Genomic DNA, 18399 nt, shown 5'->3' with positions numbered 1-18399 from the left:
TAAATTTTTATTGAAAAATTTTTATTGAAAAACAAAACCTATCTTATGCTGGGATGACGGGGTAGAACTCCCCTGTAAATCAGGTGCAGGGAGAGGCTAAGTAGGGCTCAAAGGCCTGAGGGAATCAATGGAAAAACTGCCAAATGTGACTAGGTAAAAGCAAGTTTTGCAGAATTTTTTTTTAGACCGTAAAAGAAAACTGACAAGTGGAGTGAACATTTGCAGCATATACAAGAGAAAGTGTAAAGAACTTTTCCAGACAGAAGGACAAAAAAATCCCAAAGGAAATGACATGAACAGATAACTCATTAAAAAAAGACAAAAAATATCCCTCAAACATAATGAAAAAACACTCAAACTCAATCACTGTTAGCAAGATAAAGTGGAATACGGAGATACTACTTCTCACCTATCAGAGTGGCATAATTTTATAAAAATAAAACCAGACGTTCTATTGGGGAAACCGAGGGAATGCCAACTGGCATATGCTTTCCGGAGGAAAACCACATCCACACAGGCCTTTCAACGCAGCCATCTCTTTCTGATGAACACCCCCCCGCCCCCCGAAGAGTCACACCCAACAAGAAGGGACTACGTATGATTAGGGTATTCACTGCAGCTTCATTTATAACTGGAACACCCTGGAAACAACCTAAATGACCGTTCACAGCACAGCTGCTAAATAAACTATGGTCCAGCCACACAGTGGAGTTCCACGCAGCTATAACAGAATGAGGAAGATCTCTATGAACTGATATGGAGCAATTTCCAAAACATACCATTAAGTTTAAAAAGAAAGAAAGAAAGAAAGACAAACAAACACAAAAGCGTATCTTCATACAAGAAAGACGAGGTTATAAGAGCAAACATGTACTTGCTCACTTGAAATGAAAACATGCAGGAGGGACAAATTAAGCAGCAAAGCGATCAGTTACAATTACCTATAGCAGGTGGGTAGGAAAGAGGTGGGGGATGGTACCATGGCAAGAGGGTTGACAACTACATGTCTGTCCACGGCCCTGATCCTCAGAAGCACAGCCACGGTCCACACACCTTCACATACCCGAAACTTAACAACAGTCCACATGAACCAGGAGGAGCTAGATGTGGAACGTGAAGTCCAACAGGTGGGCCTAACTCCATTGCAAACGGGTAACACAGTCACACATAAGGAAGTGTGAAAAAACAGAAGTGACCTAAGCTACACTGGAAAATGCTATCTTGCCGATGTATTTCAAGACCAAAAACATTTAGTCAGTACCTCTGTTTCTCACAGGGACTAGGGTTACAAATTCTGAAACCATGTGTATTCTTGATGAAATATAATATTGTATCTTAACAACCTGCACAGGATTTTTCACTGCTGAAGAAAAAAAGTTGCAAAAAGAGGCACAATAAAACGAATCTTGTGGTGTTGGACCACACGCTTGCCTTCCCTCTCTGCTCTTAGCCACGCGAGAATACAAGAGGTCGGCAGTCTGCAAACTACAAGAGGGATCTCACCAGAACTCGAACGCGTTGTACTCCAGTCTCAAACTTCCAGCATCCAGAACTGTGAGAAATAAATTTCTGTTGTTTATAAAGCACCCACTCTATGGTATTTTGTTACAGCAGCTTGAATGGAGTAAGACATTAGTGAAATTCGAAAGTTCACTTGTATCGTACTAATGTTAATATCCTGGTTCTGATAACCACTCTACACTTACGTCAGATGTTAACATTGAGGAAGACTAGGGGAAACACAGTTCTTACTGCAAGGGCCTATTGAGCCAGAGCGATTCCATCCAGTGAAACAGTGATTTTGTTGTTTATACAGTAGAACTTAAACTGTCCCTGCCCCCCTTTCCCCCAGGGGACTTGCTTAGAAACAAGTCCCAGGTAACAAAGCCCAAATACAAGGGTGGGTCAGGCCCGGTAGAGGTATCCAATCAGTGGGGGCACATACTGTCTCCCTAGCTACCATGGAGTATGGGCCCCGCCCTTTGGGCACCTTTTGGGCACCAATTCTGACCAAGGTGAAAGGCTAGTTCAAATATCTACTATAGGGTAAATTGTAATTCAACTGGTCACTTATGTGTGACCTAGCATGACTGTGCAGCTTTCTCTGTGTGTTACAATCTCATTGGCCACCTGTGCGTGGCCAGGCCCAACCACATGGCCTTTGCCTTTAAAAGCTAGTCTGTAAGGTAGAGAGAGGTCGCCTCCTTTTAAGAGACGGCCCTGGCCAGTCAGTTTGATTCTCAATGCTTGGCACGAAATAAAGCTTTGCTTGACCTTCACTTTGTATCAGTCTCGCTCCTTTGATTACAGACCCAATATTGGGGGACCCAACACTTACAAATTTTCTGTGTGTCTACGAGTAGCTCCAGATAAATGAATTTTTAAGGGACCGAGAAGGACTCCGGAGCAGATAGAGTGCACTGTTCAGGTTGCTCCCAGCACCTCAGAGCCCTGCCCCAACTAGCAGCTCAATGACCTGTGAAATGATGAATGAGCCAATAAATAAAATGACTGTCAAGTCACGCGTCTAAAGAAGTACTAAGCACCTACAGACAAAACAACAAAAATGCTGAAAGTCGAAGTTATTTCATATGTAAAAACAACAGTTGATTAAAGCCAGGAAATGATCTTGGAACTGCAAAACCAGAAGCTCCGAGGCATCATGAAGCTCCTCCGGGAAGTCTCCCGGAGCTAAAGGACCTGTGTCAATGCCAAGAATGGCTGGGGAACTGTACAAAGATGTAATTAGTCTGTACCAATCCCTAACGTATGATCTTAAATGCCCATAACAAAGCAAAGAGATCAATTTCAGAATGAAAACGGGGAGATTAGAAGCTCTGCAGAGCCAGTTCAGGGCTTCTTGGCTCAGAGGGCTGCCAGAAAATTCCCTCTAAAACATATCCCTATAAAACAAATTCTTAGCTAAGATGAGGGCTTGTCTCCTGACCTGAGGATGTTGTGTTGCCCCCCCCCCCCCAAGTGATTCCTTGAAGAAGCAGATAATCAGAAAGCGGGGAAATAGCCCTGAAGTCATTGAGGCATTTCTGACACTTGGGAATTCTGTGTTACAGGTGCACAGTAAAGCTGAAGATGCTGCCAGGTCACATGATCATGGTCCAATCACAAAGCAATCTCTCTAAATCCCTTCTTTGATCATCCATAAAACATGATCCTTAGGGTGAAAAATGTAACACAACAAACAAATTGCAAGCAGTGATTTTTATTTAGCGTAATAAAACTTACCTGCTCTTTCTCAGAGCAGGTTGACCGGCTCATTCTTAGAGTACCCGGAGACGTCTCCTCAAGCTAAACTCTTCTTCCCATACCTGAAGTAACTGAAGTAATCAATCAACTCAGCCAAGAGGCAACAGAAAAATAAAATAAATCTGAGTAATGTACCATCGATAACTCAGTACAGAACTACATTTAATTTCACTTTTTCTTTTTCGCCTTTTATGCTCTATGTCCACTTCAGATTCCATGACTGTAAGCACTACTCACACTACACTGGGTATGAGGCATTCTGAGAGACTTTTTCACACCCTTTCTCTTAAGGGATGCAGAACCAGAAGATGTGTGGTTCAGAGTAAGTCTGTGAAAAGGATGGCTCAAAAGTTAACAAACTTGATTTGATTACAAAATTATGTGGCAGAGCCCCAGATTTAAACTAATAAAGTCCTCTCGTTTCAGAGCACCTGGGTGGCTCCGTCGGCTAAGTGTCTGAGTCTTGGTTTCAGCTCAGGTCATGATCTCAGGGTCGTGAGATAGAGCCCCATGTCAGGCTCCACACCAGGCAGGGAGTCCGCTAGAGACCCTCTCCCACTTTCTCTTTCTCTGCACCGCCTCCCGCTTATGTGCTCATGTTCTCTCTCTCTCTCTCTCTCTCAAATAAATAAAGAAATCTTAAACAACAACAAAAAACCTGAAGTCTTCTCATTTCAATCTGTGTTTTCTTCTATTTCATCAGCATGGGCCAAAAACACTTACCAGGGAGTAAAGAAAACTCAAAAATACTTCTTTAAATACACGAACTTTACTGTAAGGCTACTGATAAACATAATGAAGCAAAGAAAACAAACAGCAGCAGAACCTAAGCCTGAAAGGCAAGGACGAGGGACAGCCAAGGCAAGAATTTAAAAATGGCAGGCAAGCAGTAATACTGATTTCAACACAGGTTTCTGTGACCAATGGACCCACAGTCTCCTCTGAAAGTGACTTTTAGTTTGGATAGGGAAACACTATAATCTCAACACAGAACAGGCTGCCGAGGCATTCTGTCTTCTTTCTGATTCATCAGGGCCAGAGGACAAAGAGTTGCCCTCCCTTGTAACACAACTTTAGCACCAGCTTGAAAGAGAATGTCTGCAGCGGTTTCCTCCTGAGGGAGTGCAACGGCAGGAGCCCCCTCAGGTTTACTGCATCCCGTGAACCCACACACTGAGCACTCTGATCTTTGACAAGAAGGCTGCTACGGGGCGCCTGGGTGGCTCAGTGGGTTGAGCCACTGCCTTCGGCTCAGGTCATGATCCCAGGGTCCTGGGATCGAGCCCCGCATCGGGCTCTCTGCTCGGCGGGGAGCCTGCTTCCTCCTCTCTCTCTGCCTGTCTCTCTGCCTACTTGTGATCTCTCTCTGTCAAATAAATAAATAAAATCTTTAAAGAAAAAAAAAAAAAGAAGGCTGCTAAGCACTAACACGATCAGTCTTTCTTTCTCTTATTTCTCCTCCACGTTTTCCACCATGTTCATTTGATCCTCTTTCGTGTGCCTATGGACAATGTTATTTGTCTCTTTCAAAACCGACTTTATTTTTGGCAGAACTGCTTTATAGCTATAGCGAAAGAAAAAATTCTTTGTGGTAAATGAAAGAAAAATTGGAAGAAAAGTTAAAGATTGGGGCATTTGGTGGCTCAGTCAGTTGGGTGTCCAACTCTTGATTTCAGCTTGGGTAGTGGACTTGGGGTCAGGGGGTCAAGCCCACATCATGCTCTCCCTTCCCCTCTCTTCCTACCCCCCCCCCACCACTGGCACTCTCTCACAAATAAATAAATAAAATCTTTTTAAAAAGTAAAAGTTAATTCACTACCACCGCCTGCCATATTTTAAAATTAAAGTAATCTAGGGGCACCTGGGTGGCTCAGTCGGTTAAGCATCTGAATTCATCTCAGGTCATGATCTCAGGGGCCGCAGTCATGTCAGGCTCCATGCTCAGTGGGGAGTCCCTTGCCCCTCTGTCCCTCCCTCCAGCTCTGCACTCTCTCAAATAAAACCTTAAAAACTAAATAAATTAATCAAACTAAATCAAATCAAAGTAATCTAGTTTTGGTAAAGAGAAAAGAAACAAATAGAGATTTGGGGGTGGGGGGGCACCATTCAATGCTGCTTTTATGGGAGATGATCTTAAAGCAAGCACTCTAAAACTGAGAAGCAGACGAGATTACTAAGTAATGGTAAGAACCATACATATGAGCTCAGATGCAGACAAATGTTAATACATGTGCAAGTATTTACTGAGCACCTACTGGGCCAGTTCAGTAATTATGTGACCACTATCATCTGTTATCTTTGGGGAAAAAAAAAAAAAAATCCATGTCAGGGCACCCAAAGAGCTAACAAATCAAATTTAAGATGACAGCTATAATGAAACCACCTCACAGTCATTAAGCATCTGCCTTAGGCTCAGGTCATGATCCCAGTGTCCTGGGATCAAGCCCCATATCAGGCTTCCTGCTCAGCGGGGAGCCTGCTTCTCTCTCTCCAGCTCCCCCGTGCTTGTGTTTCCTCTTGCTATCTCTCTCTGTCATAAATAAATAAAATCTTAAATAAATTTTAAGAATCTTAAAAAAAAAAGAAAGAAACGAAAGAAAAAGGAAATAAAAAAGGAAGAAAGGACTCATCAATAAAGGTTCTAGTCACATCCACAGTGAAAAGAAGACAAAGAATTACCATCAGCACTCCAGCCCTTCTGTCGCCAGGGAAGAGGGGCAATGACCACGCAGTTACGCATCTCCAGAAAGTGTCTGATTATAAACTAGTTAAATCACTCGGTCCATTTGGAACTATGTGGGACAACTGGTTCCTCTAAAAGGGGTAAAACAGGGGCCCCCAGGTGGCTAAGCCAGTTAAGTGTCTGACTTTAGCTCAGGTCATGATCTCAGGATAGAGGTCCACACAGGGCTGCTCCCTGCTCAGTGGGGAGTCTACTTGTCCCTCTCCCTTTGCCCCTTCCCCTGCTCATGCTTTCCTTAACTCTGTCTCTCTCTCTCTCTCTCGAGTAGGTTAATAAAATCTTTAAAAAAAAATTTTTTTTTAAATAGAAAGGGTAAGATAGTATAAAAATGACTCCACGAATCTGAAGAGCCACTAATAGTTAAATGTATTCATTTTAAGCAAATATATCAAAACATATTAAATAACCAGAGTTATGTCTCACATATTTATTTATTTTAACTTCAACTCTACATTGCTTAAAATAATGAACCTCAACCAATGAAACAAGATAGAAACAGGAGGGGGAAAGCATATAGCAAGTTAGGAAAGAATGCTAGGATCAAGACACTTGTCTTCACAAACAATTTAATGGCTCCAACCATCCATCCTTCCATTAACTTGCTTTGTTCAGCATTTGAGTTTAGGACTGGAAAGTTATTGCCACAAAGACATAGAAAGCTAGTGGGAATTTTGGAAGACGTTTATAAAACACCACAGGAATTCTCTATATTTATCAGGAAGTCCTGTAAGAGGCCAAATCTAACCACACGCACCCTTTCCCATACAGCAGGGATTGGTCCACTGGCCATTTTTATACAGCCCAGAACCAACAATAGTTTTTACATTTTTAAATGGCTAAAGAGGGGCTCCTGGGTGGCTCAGTCCGTTAAGCGGCTGCCTTTGGCTCAGGTCACGATCCCAGTGACCTGGGATAGAGACCCACATCGGGCTTCTTGCTCTGCAGGGAGCCTGCTTCTCTCTCTGCCTCTGCCTGCCTGTACTCTCTCTGACAAATAAAAAAAAAAAAAAAAAAAAAAAAAAAAAGCCTAAAGAAAGAACTTTTTTAAAAACGGGGGGGGGGGGGGGGGGGGTAGTATCTCCTGACATGTGGAAATTAAATGAAATTCAAAATTTCATGTCCATAAGTAAAGTTTTATGCATAGGTGACCTCATTTATTTACACGTTTCCTCTGACGTTTGTGCTACAGTGGCTGAGCAGAGCGGCTACACAATGGGGACCATATGAAAGATGACCTGGCCCAAGTCATCTGCCCAAAGCTGCCCTAAAAGTGTCTACTAATTTGCTTTGAAATAACTGGCTTTAGCTCGGTAGCTTTACAGAAGAGACTCCAGATGGTTTTACTGAATACCATATGAGCAGTATCATAAACTGTTTTATCTCATTATAGTTAAGCTAAAAGCAAGAAAATCCCTATGACTTTTTTCAACTGTATTCTTGAAGAAAGAAAGGAGTCTTCCGCCACTTTGTTCTTTCTGGTTGGAAAAGAGCTGTAAGAATATTACTTGTTTTCCTTCCCTACTACTTAAGAAGCCCAGAGTCTTCCACCTACATACAAAATAAACCAGAATATAGATCTCAGTGTTCTTTTCCTGAAACGGACAGAAAATACCATAAAGTCCAAAAGCAGTGGCTCACAGCCACTTTCTCACATAATGGCCTAACCCTAACCTATAATACCACCTCCTTACTCAGAGTAAACTCTTCAACATATTCTCCCTAACGCCAAGCGTTTTGGTAGGAAGTCTGTCATACACACGAAGCATTAGCAGAACAGGTCCTGTCCTATAAAACCTGCCTGGACCCTCACGTGCACGTTGCCATACTTGTGTCACCCTTTTCTCTATCTTTTCTAGTAGATGGTGACTGATTCTTGGAAAAATAATCTGCAGACCATCGTAACACTCCATCCTAAATACTTTAGCAACCAGTGCCAGGATACCAGTTTTCGACACCAGCATACTAACAAGGAAACAGAGGTACAAAACTACAGAGAAGGTATTTAAAAAAACTTTTTTAAGTCGTTTTCCCCCACACAGATGAATGAAAATACAGGTAACCTCTGAAATGCCAATAATCCACAAAGTGAACCCTGGCGTGTGAGCTTACTGAGACCGTTAAGAGTAGCCTGGTTAACATCCTGATTATCAAAAGGGATTAGGACAGCTTAGACTCTCTACCTCCCGTGCTCCATGACTGCTCCTCTGCAGGGGAGACCACGGCTCCGGCACTTACCTGAGGGCGGCAGCGTGGTATGTGTCAACATAATCGGAAATGAAGAGCTCTCGGTTCTTAATAACTGGGTCTGTAATGACAAGTTCTCTTCCAGAGTCTGTCAAAATAATTAATTAAGAAGATATTAAAATTGAGCCTCCAAAAACAATTAGGAAAATTCTTGCAAAATCTTTCTTTCAGGTTCACCTGCCACTACACAAAGTACAATAAATGACCAGGTCTGGTTAGGAGGAATAATAATAGGAACAAAGGATCCTGTTGGGTATGTTTTACACACTTTACTAAGTCCCCATACTTTGCTAAATGCATTAAGCAATTAATGAAAAAAAGTGGGGGGAAGGGAGAAGAAACAACTATCACATTTTAACAAACTTTTAAACTATGGAAATATTTAGTGATCCTGTCCATTTTAATTTCTTATTGCTATATATTCCAGGATGGAGTGAAATCCCACTGTTTCTGTTGAAAAAAATAACCCAAGCTACTACTTTTAATTAGGAACCATAATTTAACTGTTTTAACAAAAACTTTTATAGTTTCAAGGAAGAAAAAAACTAGTGAGTTATAAAAGAACTTCATTTTGAGGGCTCCTGAGTGGCTCAGTCAGTTAAGCATCTGCATTTGGCTCAGATCATGATCCCAGGGTCTGGGATGGATCTCCGCATGGGGTTCCCTGCTCAGCGGGAGGCCTGCTTCTCTCTCCCTCTGCCATTCCTCCTCCTTGTGTTCTCTTGCTCTCTCTTTCTCAAATAAATAAATCTTTGAAAAAGAAAAAAAAAAAAAAACAGAACATCATTCTTCAAAACCGTGTTTGATTTACTGCGTTGTTGACTCAAAACCTATCACCAAAAGCAGCGTGGACAAGTGGGAAGAGTACAGACACAAGGGCCAACCAAGCTGGATCCCAGCCTGGCTGGGACCCCTTGGAAGACATGTCACCTGGCAAGTCCCTGAGCATCTCTACCTTGATTTCCTCACCTGAAAGTGGGCAGTGACAAACTCTAACTCATTATGATTAATGGGTAACAAATGTTTATCAGCTAGCATGAAGCCCAGCACTGCTCAGAAGAATCAATAAAAATGCACAATTATACATCTGAACAAATGCAAAACACATTTTCTGTGCACATCTCATGTGCCAATAAAATTATTAGGCAGAAACTACAATGCCAGAGCAAGAAAAAATAAAAGATGCTCTGAACTACCTTCCTGATTATTCTGAAAGTCAAGACGCAAACTGAATTCCAAACCACTCAGAAAAGCCACGCTTTCAAAACTGAAGTTCACAGCCCTGAACGCAGAAGTGCAATCATACAGATTATTAAAAAGGAAAAAAGAAATAAAATGTAACCTTCATGTTTTAAGTATTATTATCTCATCATCAGGGGAGAAAAAGCAACTTAAAAAATGAAATTACTGTTATTTCCAAAGAAGACCTCTCTCTATTCCAGGTTTAAGGGGAAGATGTTATTGGTACATCTCTCTGGTTGTTCGGGTTGTTGTTTTTTTTAACGCAAAATAATGAAAGAAACTCAGCAAAAGTAAATAAATAAATATTCCAGTAATGTCGTCAGTTGTGAAAAGATTTTTCAGAGACAATTTTTCATAGTGGTTATCTCCATTTAGTGAATGTCTTTAGAAACAGCCTTGTCCAAAGCTAAGAAAAGGTAAAATCAAACCAGGACGTATTTACCATTTTCATTATGCCGATCCTGAACCAAATGCTGGTACACAGAATCTGGAACTTCAGACTGGCGGTAGTACCATTTGACGTTCATGAGTAGATGGTCCCTCTTACTCTGAAAAGGAAAATCTAACAGCATTAGGAACAGGATTCCGGGTGCCCATAGGTGTACACCATACCCATGATCAAAAGCCCCTGTAAACAGGTGGAGAGGCCAAGAGGGAGACTCACAATTACCACCAGGACCACAAAAATACATAAGTCAATGAAGAAGTCAAAGGTGTTTTTAATCCCAGCCAGAGCACCCTCTAATTCTGTCGCTCAAAACTCTTATTCCAAGAAACCAAAGGAAGCCAAACGTGAACCTATACATCTCCTGAGTTTGATAATTCATTTGATATTGTGTTATTTAGCATTAACTATACAAAACTACATGAACACATCCTTCTATCTGAATTCTTAATCATTTTGGTAAATATTTGTAAATTTTGTCAGCACAGTGTCAAGGCCATTTAAAGGGCAGTAAGTTAGAAAAAACTTACCCTGCAAGGCCTGGCACAAAGCGTCTCTCCAAGGTGTCCCAATCTCCCACACTTAACTATACCCCCCTTCCCGGTACGGCCACCTGACCTGCAGGAATTGCTATGCGGCCAACTAACACATCAACTGTGGGACGTGGTGAAGGTACCCGCAGTCCGTGGAGCAGGGACCCTATCTTATTTATCTTTGAATTTCCAGAGAATGGAACAACTTGTCCATAAATATGTATGAATAATAGAGTTTTATGATGACCAGGGGCCCCTAAGTGTCTGTGGGACACTGAGCCATGTTATCCCCAAAAGTTAACTTTGCGCCTAGTTCATTCAAAGCATAAAGGAGGAAACACTGTCTATTTGGAGGCTATGGGTCAACAGCCTGAGGGAGAATGTCGCTGTGCACCTGGCTGTGAAAGAACTGAACACGGCAGTGCACTAAGGCTTCCCAAGGCCTCATAAAATAATTCATAACCCAGGTGAGGGCCTTAAGAGACCTCCCCAAGGTGAATGCAGTATCATTCCTCTTAGCAGTGTCTACCTTCTCATCACAGGTCAGAGGTGAGTCAGAAATGAAAGAGAACTAAAATTCAAGACACATCTCATGTGAATGAAGGAGATGACCAAGTCTAAAATATGTCAAAGGAGTCTTCTTTAATAAAGTAAGATGCTTTCTGCTTAAATGAGAGGTATGTATATAGTCTTTACTAAAAGGCCAGAAAGGCTTCCCCAAAAAACCCAACAAAAACCTTCACTAAAATATTTAAGCTATTTAAGCTACTAGAAACAAAAGAACCGCCACACGTCTTGACGAACTCCCATGTGAAGAAGTGCCAGTCTACAGTGAGTATCACCAACACCAGGGTTCATACTTTATAATTAACTGTGTCAAGCACACAGGCCTACAGAAACAGGGCATCACTACTGGTTTGAATAAAACATACTGTACACAAAGAATAAACCTACTTAATGGGTACTTACTAGTTTTTAACCATTTTGCTCTTTTATATTCTATGCTGTTTATACTAAAGGTGGGAAAACGAGGATGAATCAGTGTTATATAAAAAGAATAAATGTTACAGGCCAAGACTTTACACACAAGAGCAATTATTCCCTGCAGAGGATTAAGAAGGAGGTAACATCCAACCTGGGGTGGGGGGCGAGAGATGGGAAAGATGTCAATAGATTCTTTCTAGGCAAAGGAGACCTGAAGACGACACAAAGCTAGAGAAAAGAGGGAGGAAGCACAAGACATCCCCACAGTCCGTGTGCATGCGGGACAGGAAAGTGTTCTGCATGGTACAGAGCAGAGTTAGTGTGTTTTCCTCTGGACAAGTGGATGTCTTTAGAAACAGCCTACTTCATTCCTACTGCTGACCAAATACATAGGCGGTGAGGGACAACACACCAGGTCGTGAGAAAGCAGCTAAAAGATTAGCTTCCCTCCAAGGCTAGTGATGAACAGCGTGGCCAGGATGAGGCAAACCAGGGGGAGGGGCGGAGGCTGTCTGGAGGTCAAAGAATGAACTGGCCAAAGTTAATGCGCTGTCCCACATGAGGTTCTCGCCTTCAGCATTGCTAACATTTGGTCCAGATGAGTCTGTCGTGGGGGCCTGCCCTGTGCACTGCTGGATGCTTAGCAGCATTCCCGGCCTCCGACCACTAAATGCTAGGGCACCCCTCCCTCACTGAGACAACCAAAAAAATGTCTCCACACATAGTCAAATGTTCCCTGAGGGGAAAAAATTACTCCCCTCCCCTGACCCCAGTTGAAAGCCAATGGTCTAACAGTTTCTTCTTTCAGGAAAGCTGAACCAGAATGGTGAGAATAAAACCTGGTTTAAGTACTACCAGAAGAGAACATGGAATGTAGGTAAGAGCACGGTGAAGTTGGCCAAAAGTTGGATTTGAACCCCATCTTCACTACCTCCTAGATACACGACTGGAGGCATGTTAATAAGATATTCTGAGACTCCCCTTTTCTGTAAAACGGGAATACTGAAACCTACCTAACAGATGACTGAAAGAAAAAGAAAGATGGGAAAGTGTCCGGAACTGAGTAGGCACTCAGTTTTCTGTTAGTAGGTGACCAGAACCAGTGTTTCACAGAAAAACGTCAAGAACTTTGCTGAGAATCACAAGAGTTATTTCTAATGAGAACAGATGACAGGGATCTCCAGTCCCTTAACTACCAATGGATGCCTCAATGTTCGCAGTAATGAACGACTTAACAAGGCTCAAAGGAGTTCAGATCGACCAGCAGTCTTAGCAACCATGGTCTGAAATCTATCTTTCCATGTACTTCTTTAACACATCTAAGATGTCTGAAAACCTGAGGGACAACAGAAATAAGCTTTAAAAAGTACCTTAATTAGCAACTGTACAATGTCTATGTTTCAGAACCAAGCCAGCAATTCTGGCTACCATTTGAGGTTTAATACCTATGTTAACTTCCGACCCTCGTAATGATCACAGACATACACAAAACTACTGCTCTGGTTTATGTGTGCCTAGATTCATAACTCCTACTACCAGAGGCAGTTAACACAGTTGAAAGCCTACTGGCGATCTTAATGCAGTACTACCTAATCACCAGAGAGCGGCAGCATTGCATAAAAAAAAGCCTCCAGACTCTACTTCCGAATACAACAGAACAAAAGGTAGATTCAAAGTAAACAAAAGTTTTGAACAAACGTTAAGTAGCTGTACCAGACACAATCTTCCTAAAGAGGCCTGTGAATTAAAGATTAAACATCTATAAAAGGAAGCAGTATGCTGTTTCAGAGAGTACTAGACTAAAATTAAACAATCTAGCCTTCTAGTCCTGTCTGCAATCACTAGTCAGCTGGGGTGACCTTGGTAGAGTCTCCTGGCCATGTGACAAATGAAGGGGAGAACTTGATTTCTAGGATCACACTTCATTTTATATGCTTATATCTAGATTTCTTCCCCAGACAAAACCAGTAGATAAAGTGGGGTTGGGAAGAGCCCCTCCTGTTTTCTCTACATCAACATAATGGCATCAGCTAACATTACCATCCTAAAGAGATTTGACAAATTAATTAAAATGCCATCTTTCCCCAGAGCTGCTGAGCAGTGAAGAACAGCAAAAGGAAAGAGAGCAGCGCACCCGCCACTACCAGTCAACGCTCCCAAAGCTGCCTCAGACACACAGGTGCCGCCCAGTATTAACCACAGGGTATCTCTGAGTTCTTCCCACTATTCATTAGACAAAGACGCTGCACAGGATCACAGAAAACTGAAAATAAAAGTAAGCTTAGAAATCATCTGATTTAGCCCAAACCACCTAGGTATGAATCAGGGTTTTGCAAGTTGATTTGGACAGATGACTTCTCCAAGTCTCACTTCTCTGCCACATAAAATGAGGGGAAGTAACAGCTGCTACCACACGTAGTCGGGAGGGTTAAATAAATGAATGTGAGTAGAGTGAACTGGCTCTCAGTTAAGTGCTCGCTATCACTACCATTGTTTTGCCAATGCAGACAGGAACGAAGCTACAAACGGTTTACTTAAATATTTTGCTTTTCCACAGATTCAGATTGAAGCTGGTAAGAGCAACATAAAAATAAATCACGTAGCAAAGTAGGGGGGAAGAATCTCCACTTCTGCAACAATCTGGGCAGCAGATCAAGTATTTTTAACAAACAAGCCTCATTACCAACTAGCGATGGAACTGTCCGATTTCATAAAGGTCAAAGCGCTTATAAATGATACATTTTTAACAGAATGCTGGATGAAGAGGGAAGTGGTGAGAAGCTTCATCTGTGAAGGCACCCTGGGGTATATTTCTGGGTACAGAGAAGAGCCCACTGAGAAGTAAATAATTTCCCACCATTTTGTCTTAGAGAGAGAGAGATCTGACTGACTGACCCATTGTACAGGGAGCAAGAAGCACCAGCTCTAAGAAAAAAACACCACACTTAGGAACGTGTCCAATGTGCTTACAGTAAGGTTTCCCAGGATGACTGTGTAAACAAGGAGAGCAGTTGATTCTGGATTAAATTAATGGATTCTTCCCCATCACTGGCCTGGATTTCTCTGAAAGGAGGGATGTGTGTAAATCCAAGTTAATAATTTAACTGAGGACAAAACCCACCCCTACCTGGGTTTAGAAAAGCCTAATATAGAGTGCCTGGGAACAGAACAGGAGGTTTTGTAGAGCTAATGAGTATCAGACAATGGGTTGAAAAGTAATGCACTAAAAAGTCAGAACTGAAATTAAACATTCAGGATGAGGTAACTGACAAAGGCAGACCAGGAGGAAGGGAAAGCAAACAGGAAGCTGCTTGTTTGCAGGGACTGGTTCATTTTCTCAGCAGCACAGAATCTGACCATCCCAAATAAACATAAGATCTAAGGTCAAGAAGTAAATTTCTCTTCCTAGAGATCTTTCATGATTATTAATAAAGTACTCCCATTGATTAAATAGCCAATCTGAATCTTTCCTAGGACGAGTCTTGATATCATCTGAAAAAATATTTTAATACAATATTTTTTTAAAAATGAAGTATGGGGGGGTGGTCATACATGACCAACAGGACAAATGCAGAGATTGTTTTATATAATATGAAGAAGGTCCCCAATGCAGGATGGGAACAACAATAATTTTAAATTCACCTGCATTATATAGGGAAGACTTTATCCCATCAATCACCTATCAGCTCCTGGTAGATATCATCTGGGCTCCGAAAGCCCTCCAAACAAGTCCCATTATCCCTCCACCATTATCAAATATGACAGACGGTCAGGCCAAAGACAACAAAGCAAGATATAAAGATGGATACCATCACATAAAAAACTTGGCAAAACTCAAAACAATCTGCTAGAGGTAATAATTGGGGAACTTCCTTCAAAATTTTTTTTTAAGATTTTATTTATTTATTTGACAGAGATCACAAGTAGGCAGAGAGACAGGCAGGGAGGAGTGGCGGGAAGCAGGCTCCCCGCCGAGCAGAGAGCCCGATGCAGGACTCCATCCCAGGACCCCAGGATCATGACCTGAGCTGAAGGCAGAGGCTTAAACCCACTGAGCCACCCAGGTGCCCCTTCCTTCAAATTTTTAACTGCTCAGTTCTTGAGAGCTTGCATTTCAAATAATGGAAAATCTAGATTCAGAGTCAGATGAAATCAGACCAAAATTCTTATTTTCTAAAGCCAAAATAGCCAATCAAGTTTTTTCCAGAAACTTGGGAAGAAGTATATTTGTATAATAGATGGTTTAAGAAAATACCTTTCGAAGAAACTTTTCATGCATTTCCACAATGTGGCAATAAGGTTGAGTTATATGAGGGGCGCCTGTTAAGTATCTGCCTTAGGCTCAGGTGATGATCCCGGGGTCCTGGGACAAGAGTCCTGCACAGGGGGCACCTGGGTGGCTCAGTGGGTTAAAGCCTCTGCCTTCGGCTCAGGTAATCTGCTCCGCAGGGAGCCTGCTTTCCCCTCTCTCTCTGCCTGCCCTCTGCCTACTTGTGATCTCTGTCAAATAAATAAATAAAAATTAAAAAAAAAAAAAAAAAGGAGTCCTGCACTGGGCTCCCTGCTTGGCAAGAAGCCTGCTTCTCCCTTGCCCCCTCTCCCTGCTTGCGTTCCCTTTCTCCCTGTCACTCTCAAATAAAGTCTTTTTTTAAAAAGTTATATGAATACTAAAGGTTTACTGTATATTTCAGACATATCTACACAAACTGAAGGGATATTAGGACACTAAGCTGGGGCGGGGGGGGATGCAGTCATGACCCATCAGAGACACAATATCCTCTTTTTCAGTGTTCCACACAGCCAGTGGGGGGGGGGGGGGGAGAACAATTAAAAAGAAGAATAATAATATAATAACAATAATAATAAAGTTGAAAGTGGTATTCCAATCCTGCTGGGTCCACCTTCACCCACAAAGACATGCCTGTTGGGAAGACTGCCTTCAAAAGACCTTAGGGACACAGTCTTACTGGCTTCAATATTTCTGATTCTGAGGGAGGGGAGAAGGGGCAGACAATGTGGTCAGGGCCTACTATTTATTGGCATTTCCAAATGGACATAACCCTTTAAAGATAAATAGGGGAAAGAAACCGAGAGACAAAGCATATCCATTTGACTAAGGTGTGAACTGGCTGCAGGCACCAGAATCAAGGTTACAAGCTCATTTTCCCATTTTCCAAATCCACGCACCTCACTCCGAAAGAATGTTTCAAGAGATTGCATCAGCATCCAGATCCTGTAAGAGGATTTAAATCACCTTGTATTAGAGATGAATCAGGTGAAGCAAGCAGGTGGTTCTCTGGGAGTGAAGCTGAATTTTACGTGTTTACAACCAAGCTGTGTAAGTAACTGTTTACATACAAATCCCCAGAAAGATGATGCAACCAAAAGTGTACTGAAACCTACACTCTAATTATCAGAAATCATTTCTAAAAATCATTATTTCTTGATGATGTCTTATTTATTAAACTTCTCTTTAGGTTAATTATTTTTCCGGTTTCATCTGGACAAAAGTCAGTCGATATTTTGGTAGGACCAAAAAGGTACAGTATGGGGGCGCCTGGGTGGCTCAGTGGGTTAAAGCCTCTGCCTTCGGCTCAGGTCATGATCTCAGGGTCCTGGGATCGAGCCCCGCATCAGGCTCTCTGCTCCGTGGGGAGCCTGCTTCCTCCTCTCTCTCTGCCTGCCTCTCTGCCTGCTTGTGATTTCTCTCTGTCAAATAAATAAAATATTAAAAAAAAAGGTACAGTATGAAAATGAAATCATCTCCCACCTACTATGGAATCCAAGCTTATTAAGGCATTTTCTATCTATCTAGGATTACACTGTGTAGAAACAATACAATTTTTGAGACAACAAATTGCTTGGGTTTACTCCTACCTCCTGACTCCTACCTCTTGGCCTCCCTCGTAAGATAGCAGGCGGGGTTGCCAGGTGGTGTCCACTTTCCTTGTCTTCTTAGACTAAATAACAAGTTCATGTCAATTACACATGAATAAGCTACACTTAAAGGGAAACTCCGTACACTGGGAGAGATATACCAAACTATAAGGCATTCCTGTCATTTCCCACATGCCTACATATATCATCGTGACAAAAATACTAAATGTCAGATTCAGGATTTAAAAGGTCTCAAGTGGGATGTCTGGGTGGCTCAGTCGGTTAAGCCGCTGCCTTCAGCTAGGTCATGATCCCAGGGTCCTGGGATCCAGTCCCCCATCAGGCTCCTTGCTCAGCAGGGAACCTGCTTCTCTACCTCTGCCTGCCACTCTGCCTGCTTGTGCGCGCTTGCTCGCTCGCTCTCTCTCTCTCTGACAAATAAATAAATAAATAAAATCTTTTTAAAAATAAAAAATAAATAAATAAAAGGTCTCAAGTTTGGGTTGACAGGATCAAGTTAGGAAGATGAAATTTCACAGGTATATTGGGACTCTATAGTTAAATCACCAACATCTACCGTCCAAACCCAAAATAAATTCCTTCCTAAAAGTCAGTATTCTTTCTAGTAGCTATGGTTTTATCAGATAAATTTATAATCACAAATTTTCTATCTGGCTCAAATATTTCCCCCATAATGGAGGAAAAAACAGCTATTCACAGGCAGCACTATAAGAAATTGCCAAATTGCCTTTAATCCATACTAAATGGAATTAAATAATCTGGTTAATTTCTTTTTTAAAAAGTCAAGCTGATATAAAGTTTGACATCTTTGCAATACTTTGGCTATTCTCTGTTGATGGTTGTGACAGCAGCAGTGATTCTGCTCACTTCTTCTACATGACCTAGCTAGGAAAGCTGGAGAGCTCTATCACAAACCAACAGTGTCAAATGGAGTAGTAGTGAAAAGGAAGTCACAGAAAGAGAGGTTAAAACCTGGGGTTTTTATAGGCTTCCAAATTTCTCTAGAAGTTTCACAAATGAAACAAATGATCACTTTAATTTTTAAA

General features: G+C 41.8%; 1 protein-coding gene across 2 annotated transcripts in view; it reads right to left on the bottom strand.

The window, feature by feature from the left end:
• Nucleotides 1-18399, bottom strand: part of RERE (arginine-glutamic acid dipeptide repeats) — a 426362-nt gene that overhangs the window by 157244 nt on the left and 250719 nt on the right. For both annotated transcript variants that reach the window (XM_046025753.1, XM_046025762.1), the window contains 2 exons: nt 9936-10041; nt 8243-8339 (listed from right to left, as the gene is read on the bottom strand). In XM_046025753.1, coding sequence (XP_045881709.1) covers nt 8243-8339; nt 9936-10041 — 203 coding nt within the window. The remainder of the gene's footprint in view (nt 1-8242; nt 8340-9935; nt 10042-18399) is intronic.

The sequence above is a fragment of the Meles meles genome, chromosome 1 (assembly GCF_922984935.1).
Source record: "Meles meles chromosome 1, mMelMel3.1 paternal haplotype, whole genome shotgun sequence".
Lineage (NCBI taxonomy): Eukaryota > Metazoa > Chordata > Mammalia > Carnivora > Mustelidae > Meles > Meles meles.
Note: the sequence above shows the minus strand (reverse complement) of the source record. Positions and strands in the feature narration are given on the sequence as shown.